The sequence below is a fragment of the Micropterus dolomieu genome, linkage group LG14, assembly GCF_021292245.1.
Source record: "Micropterus dolomieu isolate WLL.071019.BEF.003 ecotype Adirondacks linkage group LG14, ASM2129224v1, whole genome shotgun sequence".
Taxonomy (NCBI): Eukaryota; Metazoa; Chordata; class Actinopteri; order Centrarchiformes; family Centrarchidae; genus Micropterus; species Micropterus dolomieu.
Window position 1 is genome coordinate 19,504,134 of NC_060163.1, and position 22,370 is coordinate 19,526,503.

At 40.8% G+C, this 22,370-nt stretch overlaps 1 protein-coding gene and 1 long non-coding RNA gene across 5 annotated transcripts; one reads left to right on the plus strand and one right to left on the minus strand.

The window, feature by feature from the left end:
* Positions 1-4,535: 4,535 nt before the first annotated feature.
* Positions 4,536-5,454, plus strand: LOC123982520. The gene is made up of 3 exons (XR_006827996.1): positions 4,536-4,728; positions 4,816-4,936; positions 5,392-5,454. It is a non-coding gene; the product is annotated as an uncharacterized LOC123982520 (long non-coding RNA).
* Positions 5,455-7,191: 1,737 nt separating this feature from the next.
* On the minus strand, positions 7,192-18,512 carry trim8b (tripartite motif containing 8b). Of its 4 annotated transcripts, none has more exons than XM_046068911.1 (6): positions 18,284-18,512; positions 15,920-16,604; positions 10,230-10,325; positions 9,829-10,094; positions 9,598-9,713; positions 7,192-9,498 (listed from the first exon to the last, which is right to left on the minus strand). In XM_046068911.1, the coding sequence occupies exons 2-6, from the start codon at positions 16,523-16,525 to the stop codon at positions 8,795-8,797; spliced, it is 1,788 nt and encodes a 595-aa protein (XP_045924867.1). In that variant the 5' UTR covers positions 16,526-16,604; positions 18,284-18,512; the 3' UTR covers positions 7,192-8,794. The 4 variants fall into 4 exon arrangements, with proteins under 4 accessions (XP_045924867.1, XP_045924866.1, XP_045924865.1 ...); XM_046068910.1 differs by having other exon boundaries at positions 18,085-18,512; XM_046068909.1 differs by having other exon boundaries at positions 17,098-18,512.
* Positions 18,513-22,370: the final 3,858 nt, after the last annotated feature.

Below are 22,370 nucleotides of genomic sequence, written 5' to 3' on the forward strand. Positions count from 1 at the left end.
AGTCATCAGTTTTTTTAAATTTACACAGAAAACATATAATCAACTTAGAAAATATGATGTATTTTTATAGATTAAATGCCCTGCATACCCACACAGGTGTTCTAAGTTATGTTCTACTAAAATAAATATAGTTCTGTCTTATCTTACATGACTGATTAGACCTCCTCAGGCTAGGCTTATGCTGGGATTTACGTGAGCACACCAATAAGTTGTAACTTGTCCTGCAACAAAACTAACAAGAGAGCCCCAAAAAGTAAAAAAAACCAACATCTTTCAGTTCCATGATGTAACACTTTAAATGGCAATGCTTATGTAAGTAGAATTTTTAACACAGAACTTTCACTGTACAGTATTTTTACATTGTTGTACTGCTACATTTACTTAAGTAAAAGATCTAAATACTTGCACAATTGTGTCCACATTTGTGCAGTCATAGCTCAGAAATCTGATGTCCAATTCTTTGGCTAATTCAGTGGTTTGTGCAACTCCTGTGGAGGCACCATCCAGTTTAGACTGGCTTCAGGTCTGTGCTGCTTTTGGCTTTAAGTACACGTTAGTGTGGTTGAACAGTGAGAGACCCTCGTGAGCAGTGGTCCAATCACCTTCCTGTCCAGTCAGGAGCTGTCTTGGATCCATTAATTGCTTATTCAAGCAAAGTTGGGAGCTCTCTGCCTCAGCCTCTGGTTTTCACCAAACTAATCTGTTAGAAGGCAAGGAAAGAACAAAATGGAAATACTGTGTTCAACGGGAGCCGAGCTGCAACCTGATCAAACAGTGATTGCGTGATCTGTGAACATACAACTGTAGTCACATAACCTGCAGATCAACATGATCACCTGTACTTCTTTGTATCTAAGCTAACTGAAAGGGGCTAAACAGGAGCTTTGTGCTATTTTTTCTGAATTAGTACATGAACAGGTCGTGAAATCAGGCTAATACACATGATTATCATCCTTCTGCAATCACCTTAAAGGTGCGAGCACATGTTCTTATAAAGAAAATAATTTACAGTAGAGTTCAGAATATTTAGAAAAACTGAATTACCAAATAAACACTTTAATGTTCTTGAACAACACTACAGTATACATTCAGGAAGCTGATTCAGAGGAAGGATTCTTTCAAAACTGCATGGAAGTGATATAACTAGTTGTTTCAGAATAAACTACACCAGTCATGTTCATTATAATGGAGGGATTTGTCCCCTGAATGCAACTGAAAAGCTCTTTTATGTGGTTTTAATAGTTTTTAGCCATGCTAGCAGCTAAGCGATGGCAATCAGTTCACCACTTTGATCCCAGCAACTGTTGGAAGGACTTTGTCCAATAACTTGGTTTGTTACCAAATACTTCAAAAACTAAAGACATTCCTATCGACCTCAACTTAACAACATGCTTAACAAAGAGTATATGTTCCCAGGATCCTATGTTCCCCAGCTCTTATCCTCTCAATATGACACATTCATGAGACATTTCAAAGGACCTTTCGTTCTCAGGAATGATTTCTCTTTAGGTCAAATGTTAAATCTGTTTCCTTGGGTCAATATGTTGAAATCACCCTTTGCTACCTATTCAACGTACTGACGTTATACTCCTTGAAATCTACGCACTCAGATAAACGGGCGAGATAATTATCTTGACGGTAGACATTAATATCTCCACAGAGGCTGAATTAATTTCATCTTAAGTTCTTTTGCAATTTAAACTGCAAAGTTAGCTCATACCAATCTTTTACAATGTTAATTCATATAGTAGGGATTCATAGTCTTGTTATTTATTTCCAGCAGGTTTTCCTTCAAACAATCCTTCCAAAGTTTACTTTTATTTTACAACACAGTTTTTCCCAATGACCATTTTATTTTATGATGATGACACGTTTTATCATAACATCTTTGTTTGTACATGGTACAGCCTCACAGAGCAGCTAGCATGGCTGTAGTAGACTCTTATTCAGAGTCAGACTGTTAATTCATAGTCAGTACTTGTTGATTGAATACATAAATAAATTGCTTTAAATGGAATTTAATAATAATAAAAATTACAAAATAATATAGGATTTGAAGTGTACTTGAGTACACTATTTAAAATAAAATAAAATATCCTTAATAAAAATAATTTAAAATCTACTTAGGTGAACCCAGAAATATAAATTGTAGAATGTCCTCAAATACCTTAAAAAAACAACTTAATAACAGCACTGAGACTACTTGTGATTTCTTGTAATTATTCTGAATTTGAAATTGAAATTTTATTTTAAAGCTTCTAGAGATAGCATTCAGGTCATAAATAATTGCTCAGAAGAAGCCATGTCGAGGTGTTACATGTCTAACAGTGTGTTCCTGTTGTAGAAACAGTATACTGTGTGTTTTACTTTGCGTAACATTGTACGTGACTGATTCAAAGGGCCTTAGAGACTTGCAAACAGCCTCATCTTCTTCTCACAAAGATTCTCATTGTCCGGTCTTCCTCTTCTCTCACACAGACAGAATGTACCAGTATTGTTCCTCATTTCTTTTAACTCCCTGTTAAACTCCCTGTTTTCATAAAAGAGCAGGTCTAGACCATACTCTATTCAAAAATGTCATTTGAAGTAATAGTTTGACAGTTATGAAAATATGCTTACCTGTATTTGCTTTCAATGAGAAGATAAATGAAACTCTAAATCGAAGCTGCAGTTAGCAACGAACTAGCCTAGCTTAGCATAAAGAGAGAAAATAGGAGAGGGGTAGAGTAGCCTGGCTTTGTTAAACACACCTTCAAAGGCCACTAATTAACACATTATAGCTTGTGTATTTATAAAAAACAAAGCCACAAATCGGCACTTAATGGGGCGTATGTGCTGGACTGGTGGCTGGGCCAACTGGTGGACACTTAAGTTACTGGTCTGAAGACAGTGGGTTACTGGTATGGATTACACAAACAAGATATAAATATAAAGTGAGCTTTAGATTTGCTGATTTATAGTCAGATTTTTCTTTTCTTTGCCTTGGACAGAGCCATGCTAGCTGTTGTCTCTGTTTCCAGTCTTTGTGCTCAGCTAAATTAACCGGTTGCTTCATATTTCTATGCAAACTTGAAAGTGTCAATCTTCTCCTACCAGCTCCTCTGAACCTCACTAATTGACACGCTTGATTGTTTAATCCCTACAAAAAACTATCTTTAAAACTGACAATCTGCTGTTTTACAAGGGCTATGTGTCAGACTATTTCTTGGCTCGTACCAGTAATTTCCTTGAGTCTCTGTTGGTTGCCTGGCATCTGGTCCTACAGCCAAGAACCAGTCCAGCCATAAAAAGCCTAATTGTCGTTTCTTTTCCAGATTAACAAGCTATAACGTATTAATCAGTGAGCTTTAGAGGTGCTGGTAGGCAGATGTTGTTGACATTGGACCGAGCCAGGCTAGCTGTTTCCCTGTTTCCAGTCTTTATGCTAAGCTAATTTACTGTGCAGACATCAGAGTGGTCTCCATCTTCTCATCTAACACTCTGTCAGAAGATTTGAGTTTTGAAGATAATGAAAATTAAACCTCTAAATGAGAGAACAAAAAGTTCTGTTGTTTAATCAGTGAATAAAAGCTTATTTTCCTCACAGTGTGTGTGTGTGTGTGTGTGTCAGAGATACACATCAGAGACGTAGGCGACCGAATTACTGCCTTTCTCTTCTCATGGATCAGGCAGCTGTTCAGCAGCTGTGTGCACAAGTGTGAGAAAACGTGTGTCAGGAGAGCGAGAGAAGGGGAGTGTTTGTTAGTGTGTGTGTGTCAAAGAGTGAAAGATAGAAAAGCAGCACTGTAATTTATGCTGCACCTCTGACCCCACAGTTCTTGGCTGCATGTGTCTCTGCTGAGGTTTGCTGACGTGAGAAAAAAAAGGCAGCACATCAGACCTCTGCTTCCACCAGCTCAACACGGGAAAGAGGTGGGAGGAAGACGAGGGTGGAGCAAGAAGAAGCAGAATGATTAAAATGTTTGTTTTTACGTGTACATTAACCACTGATTGACGTTTAGAAACTCAAACGGACATGTTTGTCCTAGAAAAACCATGAAAGAAATGTGAGATTGAAAGTTCATTCTTGATTTGAAACAGGAGTTGACAAAACAACCTCACCACGAGGTTGTTTTTGAGCTTTCAGTTGTATCACATGATCTTCAGTAGAGGTTCAAATGTCCATTTTTTCAGAGCATTTACACAACTTTGCATCCATGGTAGCTTTTAAAGTTGAGATTGAAAGCTAATTGCGGAATTAGAAACAATAAATTGAAAAAAAAAAAACAATCAGGACATTTCTCACAGAGACTTGATGATGAGAGGATTGATACCACTGGCTTGTCTGTATGGTTAAGATGAAGTTACAGATAGCAGCCAGCTAACCTTAGCTTAGCATAAAGACTGGATGCAGGGGATACAGCTGGCCTGGCTCAGTGTAAAGATGTGTGTGCCAGTGGTGCTGGTAGGTGGATTTTGTTACTTATGCGGTGTCTCAGTTCACACCCTTCACTTACACTTTCTAGTTTGAGTGCATAAGTGTGTTCACACTGACAAGTATGGCAAAATACAGTGTGCTATTTATCTGGATGGTGTACTCTTAACGGTTAAAAAGTTGAGTGTGGAACGCGCCATCTTGGCTACCTAGCGGAAGAGGAGGGACCACCGACTCATTGTCAGACTTGTGAAAATGGTGACTGAGGTAGCTGCAGGGATTGCAGTTTCCAACACAAGCAAGTAAAAGTAAAAGTAAGTTCATCTTTATTTATTGTAAATAAAAACGAATCAAAGTCAAGTGAGCAAACAAGCTGGCAATAATGATTCGCCTGGTTACAGTTCGTCCTTAAAAAGAAGAAGAAGAAGCGGTCAATGTTGCGACGGTCATTTCCAGTAAGTGCACAACTGCCGTGTTTGATTGGAGACAACAGTACCCTGATGAAACTCACTCACTACACAAGTAAGTACATAATGTACTAACGGAAGTATCAGAATTGAGACACAGCTCTTGTTTTCAGGTAGCTGTTTTTCCGTTTCCAGTGGTTTCCAGTCTTTGTGCTAATCTTAGTTTAGCAGCTACAGACTGTATCTTCATATTTATCATACAGACTGAACAGTGGTATCAATCTTCTCATCTAACTCTCAGTAAGAAAGAGAATAAGCATGTTTTGAAATTTATAAACCTTTAAGTGGCTGTTCTGGAGCTTTATTCCTCCCCATTCCCTGTTCACTCATTGAAACACAAACACACAAGTGTATAAATCCCTGTTGTCTGAATGGGATTGAGGCTCAAAGTGCTGGGTAGGGTAAAGCAGTAATGCAACAGCTTAATCAGGCTGAGGGGAACCAACAAACACACTCTGATTGACTACTCATCTCAAGACTCGATCTCTCCATCCTGTTTTCTCTTTGCAGGCCTCCACCCACATGCACTTGTGAGCCCTGTTTGTACTGGGTGGACGTAGAGATGTTTGAAGGTTTGTTTAAATGGGTTTGTCCTCCGGTTTACGTGTCTTTTAAGACAGTGGTTCTCAAACTTTTTCACGTCAAGGACCCCTAAACTGACACAAATTAGACCACCGATCCCCCATTTGAAGATTTTGTCCCAGGATCACACATCTAATAGGATTTTGGCTTTTAGATGTTTTATTCCAGAAAGTGTATGAAATGCATGACCAAAATAGTCAGACATTCAGTCACTATGTTACTTATGGATGGAATTAAAGTGAAAATAAATGATTTCCCTTTTTGCTGGGGACACCCTGGAACCCCCTCAAGGACTCCTGGGGATCCCCAGACCCCACTTTGGGAACCACTGTTTTAAGATAAATAGGAACTCTAATAGATGAACTGTCAAACAGAAAAAAAGGCAGCCAGGCAGATTAGTTTTCATGTTTAAGAAGGAACAACGGAGATAGTGTGATGATAAGGTACAAGTGGAAGGGTGTTGTCTTTGTTTAGTCATATGAAGAGTAAGCAGATGACTAGAGCAGACTAGAGCAGAGAGCACAAAACAAATGCAGAGATTCTGTGTCTGTACAAATGTGAGAAATATTAAATGACAAGGCTGGTGATATTCTATATTTATACAATATTTCTACAAATCCCACGAAAGGACCAAAACCAACCATGAAGATCCTCTGTACCATAGAGTTACATTTTGGTTCAACATTAATATATTGACAGTATATCAATTTAATTTAAGTGTATTTACATTTAACAATGGACTTCGGTTGTTTGGTTTACATTTTCAGATTTAACAGATCTGTAACAGAAAGTTGTGATAACAAGTTAATCATTAACATAAACGCTGTTTACAAGTTAGAAACTCCAACATGACACGAGTGCAGCCTTAACGTACGATCACTATACGTTACATATAGTCTGGTAGTGTGATAATGTACTAAAAAGAACAAGCTAGAACATGCTAGAATAATAACATCTACATTTCCGAACACAGTGGATCAGTGTTTCTATGTGCTGACCGAGCACATATGCACGGTCAAAGTTGATAGAAAAAGGGAAACACGTGCTTGAATTTGTCGGTCATACGGGCTTCAAAAGAAGTTAATGGGAGTCTAAACGAATATTTTTAGGGCAGAAATGTGACCATACTAGCTAAATGCTATCGTCAGCTAGCATGCTCACAATGAGAATGCTAACATTTAGCAGGTATAATGTTTACAGTGTTTGCATGCTAACATTTGCTTGGCACACAACAAAAGTAGAGCTGAAGCTGATGGGGTGTCATTAATTTTGCAGGTAAACCGAACTACTAGACAAATGAAAAATTTAACTACAATTCATCCTGAGGGGAGCATGAATATCTGGACAAAATGTAACGGCCAGTCATCCAATAGCTGAGATATTTCAGTCTGAATCAAAGCGGCTAGCGTGGCTAAAAACTATTAAAAACCATAGACTGTATGTACCTTCGTTATTTTTAATCAATCCAACAAAAACTGTTCTAGTGCTGTAAATGTGTTAATCCGCTGCAGAAAATAGTCCCCCACAAATACAATTTAATTCCAGTTTGAGTCATGTTTGCTTAAAACTACACTGCCCAGCTGTTTTAGTGAGTTACTGAGCCTTTTTTTTTTATTTTTTTTAATGACACTATATTTGTGACCTGTTTTTGGGGATTTTCAGTAGGAACAAATGGGCTTGGGGTCACAGACAGGGTAGGGAAGAATTAAAGTACTAGCGCACTGATGGTTTTGGTTTTTTAAATGGGATTTATTGAAAATAACAAAAATATATAGAATATTGCCAGCCTTATACTTTAAACGAACATGAGAAAACAGATTTGCACATACAGAGTTGACAGCAGAGACTGGTTTAAATTGGTTCGTTTATTTGGAACCCTCCTCCAAATCACGTAATTTTTCCATTTCACAAAATATTTACAAAAAAAAAAGAAAAAAAAAGAAAAAAAAAAAGATACTTTCATGTTGTTTTTTTCCTCTTTATGCTGAGTCTTGTAACAGCTCCTTTTTAGGATGATGACAATTGCTTACATCTCACAGTCCAGTCTTGTTCTTTTAGAAAAAGTTCATGAAAAAAAGTCCTACCACCCTTCTTTTCTGCATACATGTTTTCTTCCCATTGTTCTTCTTTTGAGTGCTTAAAAAAAAACTCTTCCTTGCAGGCTTTCAGCTGCAAACAGGAAGCCAAGAGCTCATGTGCTTATTGAGAGGAAGTGACATCTTTGCCCTGCAGGAAGTACAATTACAGCATCATCAGATCCTCCAGATGCTTGATTGGTTTGGTCCGTCCAGTCTTGCCCTTTTCTCTAAAATCAAAGAGTCTCTATAGACAGGCATGAAACCAACAGATGTACCAAATAACACAAAGTCATAGTAATTACTAAATGGAAACAGTCTTTGTCAGAGGATGTTCTGTCCTGTGGGAAGCCTGGTAGCAGGAAGGGAGTGCTAGGAATAAAGGACACATTTGCAAAACCCTGAGGGCCTCGGTCAACTGGCCCTCTTCGGATGCAGCTCTAGTGTCCCTCTGCATGTCAGCATCTGTAGTCCAGGCATAACAAGGCATCCACAAGTGCATTGCGGGTGTTCCATGGAAGAGCATTTTGTGTTCAAGCCGTACGATCCATCCCTGAACTCAGCAAAGAAAGAAAGAGGTGCCATGATGATAAAAATCAAGAGAGACACAAAGGGGCCGCAGTCCCTCTTTAAAAGGATCTATCAAACAGCGTGAGCTGGGCGGAGAAAAATATGATGCTAATACCATAAGGCAACTGACCTCAGCACAACTGGAAGGGGTGATTATATCAGACACACGAGGCGCTAAACTGGAAAGGTCAACACTGCACAGTATTATCTCTTTTCCCTTTAGCGCCAGTGAGAAGCCATGAAGAGGCATGAGAAGGTTTTCTAATAAAAGTTCATTTTCTATCAATCCATCTCCTGCTCTATAAATAAAAAGATGCACGTCTTACTCTGCTCCTCAACTTGTTATTTCTTGTTTGTGTAAAATGCTGAGCTAAGTTGTGCCAGAGTGAGCGGTTGGCTGTTTATGCATTTTACGTATAATACACTACATGAAACACTGACTGAAAGTAAAGAAAATAAAAACACAAAGAGATCAACCCTGCCCCCGAATGTGTATACATCTTCTAGATCTGTCTGTGAGTGTGTATGAATTTTAATATTTTAATGTGTGTATAGTATAACTGCAATGTGTTTTTTTTCTCCAGTTAATAAGACGGTAAAGGTGTGCTATTTCGGTGCCTGTCTCTATATCCAAGTGTGTGTGTGTGTGTGTGTGTGTGTGTGTGTGTGTGTGTGTCTCTACTCTGTTAACTGGTGACATAGTGCTTTGTAGATGGTTGCCCATACAGCCCGTAAAAATCTGCATGTCTGTGTGTCTGCGAGGCGTCTATCCAGTCCCTCACTGCCAAGCCCTGCATGGACGGACCTCCAGAGGCCAGGCCGGGAGGAGGGGGGTAGTCTTGGGTGCTGACCCAGGGGAAAGAGCCAGAGCGTGGGTACGGAGGATGGCTGCGGTGGCCCGACACTGAGGGCACTCCGGAGCAGTAGCAGTTATCCATCGTACACACCAGGATCTTACGGCCGCCATATTGTGGCAGCACGGCCTGCTGGGAGGAGTGTGAGGAACTGCTGCCTCCAGGAGGAAAGTGTGAGGAGCCGAACACAGAGCCTGAATGGTGATTGGTCAGAGAGCCGCTCCCACTTCCTGTCCCGCCGCTCTCGCTGATGTGAGGCGGGCCGCAGGGGCCGAGAGGCTGCTGATTGGTAGACTGGCCTTCTCCAGAGGCAGAGCCAGAGCCCAGGTAGGGCTGTTTGGCTAATGATGAGGAAGAAGATGAGGAGGAGGAGGAGGAGGAGTCCTTGAAACCTGGAGCAGCGTTTTTTCCGACGTTCCCGTTTCCCTCTGGGAAGGCAGTGGAATGTTTCCGTTTCTCTGCTCCAGAGCCAGAGCTCTGACCGCTGGGATACGCAGGAACAGACTGCAGGAAGGTCGAGGGAGGGGTGAGGGGAGCTAAGAGAAAAGGTGGGAAATAAGTCTTAATTAAAATAAAAGCAAAGTCATGACAGTAATGTCCCGGATTAAACCCTGACAAATGTGCTTGAGTCCTACCTTCCAGCGTTCTCTTCAAGCTCTTCTCTCTTTTTGAGATTTCAGAGAGGAATAGTTTAGAGTTTAGATTCCCCACTTTGTAAGGAGGGAGACTGCTGCCCACACATGCCTGAGACCTGCAACAAGTGCCAAGAGACAAAAGACATCAGCTTGGAAACATCACCTGCTATTAAAGACCCCGGGCAGAAAAGTAAAACATCCATTTTGAAAATCAGAGATTTTCTCTCTCACCTGTCTGTGAGAATTTTAACTGGCTTGGTGTTTTTCATGAAACTCAGCTCCTCTGCCTTACTGAAGGCCGTGTGGATGGAGCTCAGCAGCTTCTGGGCCTCGTGGCGCTGCTCCCCCAGAGCCAAGACCTGGGCAGCGTTCTCCTGGCAGAACCGAGCCTGAGCGCGGTCCAGAGCCTCCAATGTCCGACCGAGATCCTCCTCCAGGAGCTGGTGCATCCGCTGGTACTGCAGACGCACCTCCTCTTTCAGCTCACACACTCTGTCCTGTAGAGTAACAAACATGGATGCACAAACATCAATCCACTCAAAGTTTTCTTTACATTACACCAACACATAGGAGAATTTCTGAAAATGTGTGTGGTTGTGTTCATGCAACAGGAGCAGGGTATAAAAACATACCTCCACCACACACTTGTCAGAGTCCAGTTTGCAGAGCTGTTCTTCGATCTCTTGCACTCGTTCCTCCACGCGCTCCTGCTGTCTTAACAGGCTTTGCTGTGAGGAGAGACAGAAAGTAAGTCTTAAGCTTTGTGAAGCTGTGACCTCAGCTCGCCACTGGCATCCCCTCCCCATGCCTGAGATATTAGAATCCGGGAGCCGGCTAATTTAGTCTCCATCCAAAACACAATCCCTGTGGGGGAGGAGGGAGGGCGTGCTGTCATAGCAACCAACAGCTATTTTGTGTTTGCATTAGTGAGTGAGGACTAACGTTGGGGGAGCTGGGGGAGATAAATAAATGGGCACAGAGAAGCAGAAAATGCTCCAGCAGCTCTCCCCACAGCGAACCTCCTCTCTGTACTCGCTCACACTCAAGATGCACATGCATTCACAAAGATGAGGCTGCTCTGTGAGCTATGGCAATGTTGTGGCAACCATGCTTGTTATTTCTAGGACGATGATTGCATGTGAACAGCAGCAGACGCCCGCTCGGGCCAAGCTGAGATGCCCATCCGGCTCAGCTTGTGGTCAAAATAAATTAAAAACATAATCAATGGCTCCATATGAGATCAACGATCCTTTATGTCGCTCCCTGCATTGTAGTCGCATAGTAGGAATGTCATTGACACAGATTTACTAATCCTTCATGTTGTTAATATTTAATGTGAGATATGAATAATCCTCAATCAACATTTAATGAATCAGACGCATGCTGATGGAATGGTGCAGAGCAAAATAATGTGGTAATGGCAGCAGTATGATCCAGATTCAAATGAACACTAATAAAACTAATGCTACATTCACACTGCCTTAATGCTCAATTCTGATTTATTGCCCACAGCCATTTGTTTTGATTGAATGTTCACATTATTTTTTAAATGTGGCCCTGTGTGAACTGGTCGAGGCCTGAAAGTGACCCGCATGCGCAAAAGATTAATACAATGTCACACACATGATGCTGTCGTACGAAAGTCAACATGGAGGCCAAAGAGGTTAGCAGGATTTTCCTACATGTTTGTGTTCACAGCGGCTCCCGCTAGCGCAGTAATGTGACAACAGTCGCTCTAGAGTGACCTGACCTGTTTCTGATTTGGACTACATATGAAAGTGTCCCAAATCAGAACTGGATTATGCTTATGCTAAACAGGTAATATGTTTACAACATTCCCCATCTTATGATGATGGGTATGGGATTGTCATTAATTCCTCGATTAATCAATTACTTTAGTCTTAAGTTTTAGTCTATCAACTGTCCAAAAGCAGTGAAAAAAGCCCATGGTGATGTCTTCAAAATGCTTGCTGTGACGACAAACAGTACAAATTCACAGATATTTAACTATCATACAAAAGTAGTAAATCCTCACATCTGAAGCTGTTTGGTATTTTTGCTAGAAAAGATACCTGCAATGATTAATCAATAGTCAAAAATTATTTGCAGATCCATTTTTTGCTCAACTAATAATCATTATTGCAGCTCTAAACCGAAGGACTGGACAAAGTAAAATTTTGACTTGATGACAGATCTAGAAGTCTCCAAACATGAACATGCGCAACAAATTTCATGCTAATCCATCTGATAGTTGTTGAGATATTTCAGTCTGGATGGTTAAAAAAAATAGGGACTGAATGCGTCATTAATCCCACAAGTCAAAAATCTGTTGTTTTTTCACTCATACCATCACATACCACATCATCAACGTCATTACTATTCAATCATTCCAACTAAGCAGCAGCTGATTTTACCATTAGTGCCATCAGCTGCTGTAGAGCTTGACAGGAATGAAAACCTGCATACTCTTGGGCCTCAGCGGCACATGGTTGAGAACCACTGCCCTAGATATCTTTCTCACACACACACACACGGCGTGGTTAGATCCAGGGCTGTGACCTGGTTGTACTGATTGATTGAGTTAGGCTCGGAGCAGAAGCCAGGGGAAAAACAGGGACGAAGGAGCCGAATCTCCCCAGAGTGGGGGTGGCAACTAAATGTATGGGATACCTTTGGGGGAGGGAGAAGTGGGGTATAAAGAGGGGAGGGGGCTCTTTAGCTGTCATTTCACCACAGTGTCTTCTCCATCAGAGCAGGAGAGTGGGGCCAGAGGGAAGGTCGGTCCTCCCCTGGAGTGGGTGGTAGATTTGAGGTGAATTTAGTGTGTGTGTGTGTGTGTGTGTGTGTGTGCGTAGAGAGGGTGTCCAACTCTACATTCCTTGATCGCATTCAACGTGGTGTGGTGTCTTTGGTATTGCGACCATGTCCAACACATTCCTTGATCGCATTCAACATGGAGGATGTCTTTGCAATCACTACCATGTAGGACAAATATCTAAATTTAAAAGTGTGGATAAGATTTGATTTGGCTAAAATCCATGTCACAATGAAATACGATTAATTATCTAATATCTACACAGTAACATTTAGCAGAACATGCTGACACTTGTTTTGTTAACCACTTTATTTAGTAAAAGACGCCCTAAACAATCCCACACTCAAACATATTATATTTGCTTGGGTTTTTTAATTTAAATAACATAGTATTAAATTTTTCTAATGACATTAGAGGAGATTATAGCCCGACTGACGCTTTACTTTTGAGCCAGATCAATTTAAAAAAAATCTAAAAACTATTTATCTGCAGATTTTAAATGTATTTAATAGGATTACACAACATAAAAACCTGACAGATAATGGAATATTTGCTTTTCTTTTGTCTTATATGATATTTGTAGTTTTGGAGTGTTTTTGGATAAAATCAGACATTTGAAGAAGTCACATTGGACTGTGGGAAATTATAGTGGACATTTTTCACAATTATGACATTTTATACACAAAATGATTGATTACTTAGGAAAAAGTATTCAAATGAACAGAAAATAAAGAATAATGGTTAGATGCAAACCTACTTCGGTTTACTCCTCATCAGCTGCACTTTGTGTTTAATGCTAATTTTTAGCGCTAATTAGCAACGGTTAGCATGCTAACACGCTACACAGGATGGTTAAAATACTAAACATGCCTGTCTAACATCAACATGCTAAAATAGTAATTTAGTTGTGGTTACATGGACAATATTTCTTCACCTCGACAAAAGTCATTCAGATTAGAGATTCTGACTTTACCGTTTACATGGAAGCTAAATAAAGCGATCTGATGAGATGTGCCTTATCAGCTGTGGCAGACGACAAACGGCCTGCCTGAATCCATGTACCTGCAGAGGGCAGGACAGGAAAAAATTATGTGAGGCAGAGAATACCAGCAACGGTAACGGCAGACGGCATTGCTGAAGTTTTAAATATATTAACTTTCTGCCTCCTTCGCCACAGAATTAACAACCAGATGTTGCCTAGCTCCCATACACATGGAGATCATCATCTGGAAAACGAGAAGCTAAAAATTTTGGGGTAAAAACACACGTAATTAAATGATCGGAGCTTGAAATACTACCGAGATGTTACAAGAAAAGCTGACATGGCAGGCAATCAGCACAGAGCAAGGTGGAATACCAGGTCGGTAATATGAAAACCGTGTTAAGCTATATTATCTTAACGAGCTATCTGACTAGCTATTAACTTTGTGTAGCCGACATCATCGTGACGCATGTTTCGTTTTGCTGTCCTGCCATTCTGTCGGTTTGTTTTCCTGTGCCTACCGTCTGCCTGAATCCAAGAAAGAATATATTTATTCCAACCAGAGAGAAACAATCGGATTAAATATTTACACGGTTATTAGGCATATTTTCCAATTGAACGGATTATCAAAGGGTTTACACCACCCCTCTCAACACCATTTAAAATATCTTCCCATCAGGCAAATCTCTTCCGATTGAAGTGCTCACATGAGGCATTTTTATTCTGATTGGCCCATTATTCTGATTAGTGAAATATTAGGCAGCTTGTGTGAGCATGTTAGCATGCAGCCCTACTTTTCATAAGGACGCTTTAAATTATCATTTTTATTAAAGAACTGTGACCATGTAATGGCGATACCGTTTCATCACAACATCAAAACATATATTTGGCATTCATGTACTGCTATTCTTGTTATTTATCAGCAGACATACATTTGTGAGCTAATATCTGCCAATATATTGGCCCTGCTGATTTATCAGTCTGACTCTTGTTGCCATGTTTGCCCACCAGAGCTCATTTTGTTTAACATAAAATAAACTGTTAAGTGTCCTACTTAACAAGTATCTTTTTCAAATCTTTTGCATCAATATTTAAGGGATCTTTTAAAAATGTTTATTTAACGCGTTAATACTAAAATATTGGCTGATAGTACAGCATAGATTTTAAAGATAAATACTGAAGTCAGTATCTGGGTCAAAACCAGCATTACTTTTTGCCCAGCCTGATTATACATAATGTAGGAAAAGCTGTGAATGTGAAGGATTTTGGTAAAGCTTTTAAATTTAGACCAGGTCCCACCCGATGACCCTTCCTGTGCCCCAGGCGACTGATTAACCATACATAAAGCTGCGTCATAGCATTCCCAACAGGAAATACACCCAAGCGTGACACGGATGACACCTGAACAGGGTGTTGGGTGAACAACATGAGTCAGTCAGCAGTGTGGCCTCCATGGTTCTCCCTCTGACTAAACTGCCCCCTCACACACCTCTTTCAAACAGAAAAAAAAGGGAGAGGAAAACCAGTCCAACCTCTGCACGAACCAGCGACAGCGAGCACCAAACCCCCAGGAAGGGAAGAGGTTAATAAAAACCCCAAGTAGACCGCAGAATCAAGTGACAAATCACTTTAATCCCCCTTCCCCTTGTCTCCTCTCCCACCCCCCCTTCACAACTGGCGATCCCTGAGCTAGGATGCACCTGTGCTGGGGAGATAAGGCCCTCTGAGGGCCCCTCATTGTTCCACCCTCAGCTGCATTGTTTGTCATTCCAACAGATGAGAATGGCGGCTGGAGTGGGTCACAACTGAAAAATGCACAAGACTCTTACACAGGCGCTAAAAAACACTCAAAATACAATTGTTTCTGAAAATGGGAAATTCTGTTTTTGATTGAGGAAAGTGATTTGTTTAAATGCATACACAACTGAGAACAGACCACAACAGCTTTGTAACCAAAAGTCTACGCTTTACGTCCAAAAAAAACATTAAATGATGCCCTTTGTTCTGGTGATGTTTGCTTGACGACTACAAAGTGGATGAAAAATGACCTCACTGGCTTGTGTGATGCACATGAGTTACATTTTGGTGTTTGAGTGGGCATTTAGCCAACAAATTCCTGCAAGCAGGGCCACAACGAACCATTATTTCCATTACCAATTAACTGTTTATCGTCTATAAAAATCTGCAAATGGTAATAGTGAAAACCGTATTCTCCCAGAGCCCAAGGTGAGGTCTTAAACCAAAAGATAGTCCGTTTACTATCACATTATTCACATTTGAGAAGCTGGCTAATACTTGCAGATTATTTTTATCTCGCTCAACTAATCAATTAAGCGACTAATCGTTTCAGCTCTACTTGCAAGATGTCAGACGTCCGCTTGCGTGACGAGCCGGCGATGAAGCCAAATTACCGTCTGTAATTTTGTTTCCGTCACAATGTCATTGTGACTGCGCCCTGAGCAAGAATAAGAAGTGAATAAACAAGTATGGATTAATTTATGTGTACGATATACAAATCTCCTTACTCTGATGTCGTTGCGTCGCAGCTCCACGTCGGTGACTGCGTGGCCGTGGCTGGGGTGGCAGCGGGCGAAGCAGCAGTACTGACACACGGCTGTTTGCTCGGCCTCGCAGTGGTACAGCCTGTACTCGTCGTGCTGCAGGCAGGTCCAGGCCTTCACCGCCTCGGCCTCTACCAACAGGTGCCCGAGGGCCGAGCACGGCTGCTGCAGGTGCGTCTGGACGTGGGAATGGCAGCACGGGGCGTTGCAGCGCAGGCAGACTTTCACAGCAGGGAGTGGCGGGCCCCGGCGGCATAGGATGCACTGCAGCGCCGGCGTGGTCGCCTTCTCCACACTCAGGGCGTTGTACTTCTCAACTATGTTGGACAGTTTGTGGTTCTTCTCCAGGCTAGGCTTCTGCGTGTAAGCATGATTGCACTCAGGGCAGCGGGCCAACGTCGAGTCTTTGGCCCAGGCCTCGCTGATGCAGCCCCGGCAGAAGTTGTGCTTGCAGGGCAGCTGGATGGGATCTGAGAACACGTGCAGGCAGATGGGGCAGATGAGCTCCTCCTCAAAACAGTTCCTCCACGTCTCAGCCATGTCAGAGGCCATCATGGTGTGGGCAGGCATACACTAACTGCTTTCCACTTGTACCAGACCTCTAGGCCCCTCTGTCCTCACAGGAAACCTGACACTCCCAAAAATGAGTCTTGAGAAAAAAAAAAAAAAAAAAAGAAGATAAAAACAGACCCGATGCTGTCCTGAAAGATCACTCTGTGTGTTTCAACCCTTGTGACCAAAATTAGACGAGTCTCCCTGACAGGCGCCGAGTATTGCTTATTGCAGCAGCATAAAGGCAAATTCCAGAGAATTGACCAGAGAGGGCTTCAGGCAAGGATGACAACACCTTGGTGATTTCAACACACACACACACACACACACACACACACACACACTGACGTTATACAGATTACAGTAAACGGTTCCTTTCCTCTAAATCACACACTGGGCCTGCCTTTACAGCTTCTGTGTTTATAGGCCTACAAGAAGCGTGAAGCCTGACAGCTACAGGTAAACTACAAATACAAACAAGGCACAGAGAACTAAATATCCGCACAATGTATGATCATGAGGGGAATCAATCTCTGTATAGCACATGAAAAGACACTTGATCCTTCTCTGCTGCTGGCTCAGGCCCTTACCTTGAGAGCTTCCTTCACTTCAACGTCGGATTATGATTGACTGTGGGCCAATTCACACCAGCAACTGAAGCATGAAAACCACGAGAAAAAGGACAGCCCACACCCTGATTACTATTCACACACGGAGGGCTTTTAAAACCTGAATCTTGTTTTGTTTTTATCAGGACCTCAAGGGCGCTTGATTCCCTCAATAATCACAACGCGGCGCAATGCTTTTGTCCGCTGAATCATAAATAAGTATCCGAGGAGCCTCCACCTGCAATTTAATCATCCATACAACCAGCGACAGTTTGGCAGTAGACAAGAAATGCTTTTTTTTTTTTTTTTTTACAGGTCAGATTAATAACACAAGTACCTCAAGGCTTTCAATTTGACATAAACGCAACATTTGTATTTGATGAATAACGCTTGCTATGTGGCACAGCTCGCATATCTGTACACAAGGCCCCGGCTTTTCTACCAGTTTTCTGTCGACAACAAAGGCCGTATAATCTCATTAAACAGCAAATCATACCCGGGCCATCATTTCGAGCCTGTTTACTGCATAGTTAATCGTTTTAATAGTCGAGTCCAGCTCCTGCGCACAAAACAAAGGGTTTTAGGATCCGCAGGAATGTTGGCTGCTGTTGCAGAGCCTTTTGGTTTCTCTACCCCGACACATCTATCAAATATCTCCTGACCCAATGGTTTTTATTTATTTATATCCAGATCCGGCCTGTTTTGACTTTGCTCTCCAACTTATTCACCTATCGTTGCCTCGGCCTTTAGCCAACAACACATTTTTTTTCTACTTCCTTATCTCGATTAAATTTTGTAAATTACCTCAGACGTCACCTCACCATTTTCTACCCCAGCTCAGGTACAGATAAACACTAGACTGGCACATATTTTCCGACAAGGACGGTCGCTGCTAATATAAGCCACAGTCATTATCTTTAAAAAGCAGCCATATTTACGCGTCAAACGAATATAAATACAAAAATATACCCTGCTAATCTTAAAGGGGACGTCACTTTTCTGTCCTTGTTAGGGGTAGCTGTCATCAGCCATCTTGCAAATCCTCATTTAAAAAAAAAAGGAAGATATCCGCCGTGGAAAGGCTGTTTCACCTAAGCTGCTTTTCGGTAGCTGACCTACAGAGGCACATCAACGCCAAAGTCCCGTTTTTATAAAAGGAAAAACACGCCTTTTTTTGTGGTTATTGTAGGTCCATAGGAGCAGCCTCGACGTGGGTATTTATTCGTGGTTTTGTCTGGTCGGTGTGTCCGCTGTGAGTCGGCTCCGTGCTTCATGAAAATCCAACGCGGTTGAAAATTATAATTGGTGTTTTCTCCCCCCCTTTTTCCTTTCTCTGTCTCTATCGGGCAGGCTTTTTGAGAGAGGAGGAATGCAGGCGAGCTGGACTAGTCTCCAAACCTGCGTCAAGACGTCCACTGCGACAGGCGACTTCCGGTGAAGTTTTTCAAAATAAAACCCAAGGCTTTATTCTATACAGCATGGAAACTGCTATATTCACAAGTGCAGATGGTCTAATAATAATAATGCGGCATTCAGACCAAACGCGAATTTAATCCACGCAACGCTGTCCTCTCGGGGGTTTTATCGCTGGACAACTGCTGAGTGTTCACACACAACGCCATAACTCGAATAAACACATTACAACTCACCATTACTACAACTGTATGAACCCAAAGTAAACATTTTGCTGTGATTAAATGGCAATAAACGGATCAAACTGACGCCGGAATAACTACAATATGAAGCCGATTTGTTAAACATATGAATTCATGCTTTGTCAGGTCTGTCAGCAAGACAGCAGGACAACAACTTCTAAAATGTCTGTTTTCTGAATGGAGTTCGGATCGATCAGGGCTATGCTATGCTAACTTGGTCACAGTAAAGTACAATGATAGCTGGAATAAAGTTACACACATGTTTTCAGAACTCACCAGGTAGTTCAACCTCCTAGCTTTCTTATCTCCAAGTAATGTCCAGTTTTGTCTGTTTTTAATATAAATATGAAGGAGTAGGGGAGAGCGGGGTAAGTTGTCTCGTGTGTAAGTTTTCACACTGCTCATAACTCCAACACTAGAGGCTCTATGTCAAAAATCAAATAGCCATTTTGTGTGACTTCTTTTTCTATGTTCAGCTTCCTGTTCACATGTGATCAAGGTCACTCTAATCTGAGGTGAGCACAATTTTATTATTTTGTTGCTCCAAAAGTAAAACATTTGCACTTTACATTTTTATGTATTCCAACCTTATTAGGTATAAATGTTCAAAATGATAACTTTGCACAAAGTAGAGGAGACAATAACGTGTCTTCTGATACTTCAGCTGAAGTGCTATGTTAAGCTCACCTTGAGATTTAGCTAACATTAGCACCTATGATTAGCACACATGTCAGTTTGGGGCAAGTTGTCTCAATGACTTTGGGGCAAGTCGTCACATGTGATTACTTGCCCCAGTACAAATAAACACAGAACATGCTCAAAAACTATGTGAAATTGTGTAATTAACTCTGACATCAGTATTAAATGTTACTGTAAATAGAATATTATACACTGCAGTTTACAGCAGCAGCCATATGCCTGGACAAGATATACGGTCTTATACCGTAGGCATGTAGTATGTTAGTAGATACAAACACACACACACTACTATCATCCATTAATTTACTTAGTCAACAACGGTTAATGTTAACATAATGTTAAAGGCAGTCAAGCAGGTGAAGTTGAAGAACAAATCAATCAGAAGTACAGCTAAAGATTTTGACGTAAGCCGCTGACATCTCTTTTGGCCTCATCTATGTGGAGCCATTTTCATGCAGTATTCCAAAGAAGACGTAGTTAAAGTGTATGAAATTCAACAAATGGGCCTGCGATTAGTCAGATACGTCAGATACATATGTACGTCGTACAAAAAAGCACATTGTTGCATTAGTGTGTTTAAACACCACATCTGTGTAGTTAAGAAGTTACACATTTAACAAGTTATCTGCAGCATTACATTCAATTACCATAGATCTATTTGCACTCTAGAGAACGTTTGATTTTCAAGTTCAAAGAAAGAGGTTGTACCCCTTAATATGTGCTCTGTCAACATTTTTGTTTTGAGTTAAATTATTTATTTTCCAAATTCTCTAGGCTTGAGTGTTGATTGAATTTATTTTTAGTTCTGGTTACAATTGGAAATTGAAATCAATATTCACAATTAATTGTTCTAACTGTTTGATAATCTAGTGTGACAACTTACCTGCTGATGGGGAAAATTGTCACAAGTGCACACTCTCTATTCAACAGTCTACAACTCCATAATGAGATAAGATATGAAGATGTAATGAATACAAAACTTCTGCCCAAGACTTAATTCTTTCATCTGGGGACAAAAGAGACAAAGGCGATGTTCAAGCTTTCAAAATGTCTTGTTTAGTATATAATGTAATGTTTTAGTATGTTTCAGTAACTTACAGTTATTTGTTTCAGTAACAGAATATTTTCAGTAACTTAGTTATAGTTGTATTAAATTACATTATTCAAAAAAACATTCCTGTTAATTTAGCTGATGTTACAGGACATTTTTTGACACTTCTTTGTAAGGCTTAATGAACAGTATAAGCTCTAATGTACTAGACATTCTCTGGATCTCAGTTTGTATTTTGTCACTATAACTTTCACTATAACTTTTCCTAGGAAACAACAAACGTCTCCATAGTCACCCCTGTTATTAGTCCTGATGTGAAGTATACCTAAAACAAAATACTTGATAGTAGGCCATCATCGATGCATCATAAAGGGGGGATACATTTTATGGCAGGTTGAAAATACAGTCTGAAATTATTTGTATCCAACTATAACTTTTGCTAGGAGAATAGAAATGTCTCCATATTCACCCCTCTTATTAGTCATGATGTCAAGTATACACAAAATGTAATACTTGATAGAAGGCCATCATCTGTGCATTATGTATGGGAATACATATTTTGGCAGACTGCATGTCCAGCCTGGCAGGACCAGTAGGCTACTGTTATCACTTGCATTATTAAATGCATTAGTAAATTGTTATGATAATAATTTATACCCTTTAAGGAGGGGAACAATCTCCAGCAACATCCAAAGGCTATCCATGTAATGGAAACATGGATTACAAGGACAAAATATTGTCTACAATGCTGCATTCAGTTTAATGTACAAATCGAGTCAGGTAGATGTAATGTTGAGGAGAGAAATGTGTTAAACTGATAACAGTGATCTTGATTTTACAGTATTGATGGCGTAGATATTTGTAGGAGCAGCTTACTTGAAAAAGGGGCCAGCCTGTCTGGATCTAGCTTCCAAACAGTAACATGGATGACTAAGTGATCAACTACATCGTCAGACTAGTTTGAAATCACTGTTTGTTTTATGAGGTAAACTGAAACTGCTAGTTTTGTTTAGACATTCTCAATTTAGTGCGAAGTTCAATAACATGTAACGTTAGCCTATAAAAGCGTTCTTATAATCCGTGTGCTAGCTTGCTCTGCAAAAACCCTGTTGATAAAACAATACCAAAAGAATAGATGAAACAATCCACGTTAAATTTTTCATTTACTTTCGTGAAGTCAAAAGTCTGCCTTCACCGTTGAATGCAGGCGCGCTCCCGCAGCAGGGGGGGACACTTTCTATCAGGGATAACTACCTTGGCACCAGACAGTGGCGGTGTAATGTCCTAAAGGATCCAACTAGTTAAGACACATTTGTTCCGATTTCTTTCTCCACAATAATTCCCTCCAGCTGAACTCAGACAAAACAGAAATCCTGGTCATCGGGTCTCAGCAGATGGCAAATCAAATACTGCCATCTGCTGGTTCCCTAGTAAATCACATTAAGCCTGTGGCAAAGAATCTTGGTGTTTGGTTTGATAGTAATTAAATTTCAAGCAGCACACCACAAAGCTTGTTCAATCATGTTTTTATCAACTTAGAAATATAGCAAAAATTCGATCTATGTTAACTTTTAAGGACACCGAGACCATTTTACACGCCTTCATCTCATCACGCCTGGATTATTGCAACAGCCTTTTCACCTGTTTAACCCAAAAATCTACTGATCGACTCCAGACTGTCCAGAACTCAGCTGCCAGGCTTTTAACCAGAACAAAGAAATATGACCACATTACTCCTATTTTAGCTTCATTACACTGGCTCCCAGTATGTTTTAGAATTGACTTTAAAATTCTATTGATCACTTTTAAAGCTCTTCATGGCCTCTCGCCTTGTTATATTTCTGACCTTT

Coding starts and splice junctions, on each gene's coding strand:
- trim8b (XM_046068911.1), bottom strand. CDS start 16,525: ATGCCTGCCCACACCATGATGGCCTCTGACATGGCTGAGACGTGGAGG. Junction 10,326..15,919: donor TGCGACGCAACGACATCAGA/GTAAGGAGATTT, acceptor CTCTCCTCACAG/CAAAGCCTGTTAAGACAGCA. Junction 9,714..9,828: donor GTTAAAATTCTCACAGACAG/GTGAGAGAGAAA, acceptor CACTTGTTGCAG/GTCTCAGGCATGTGTGGGCA.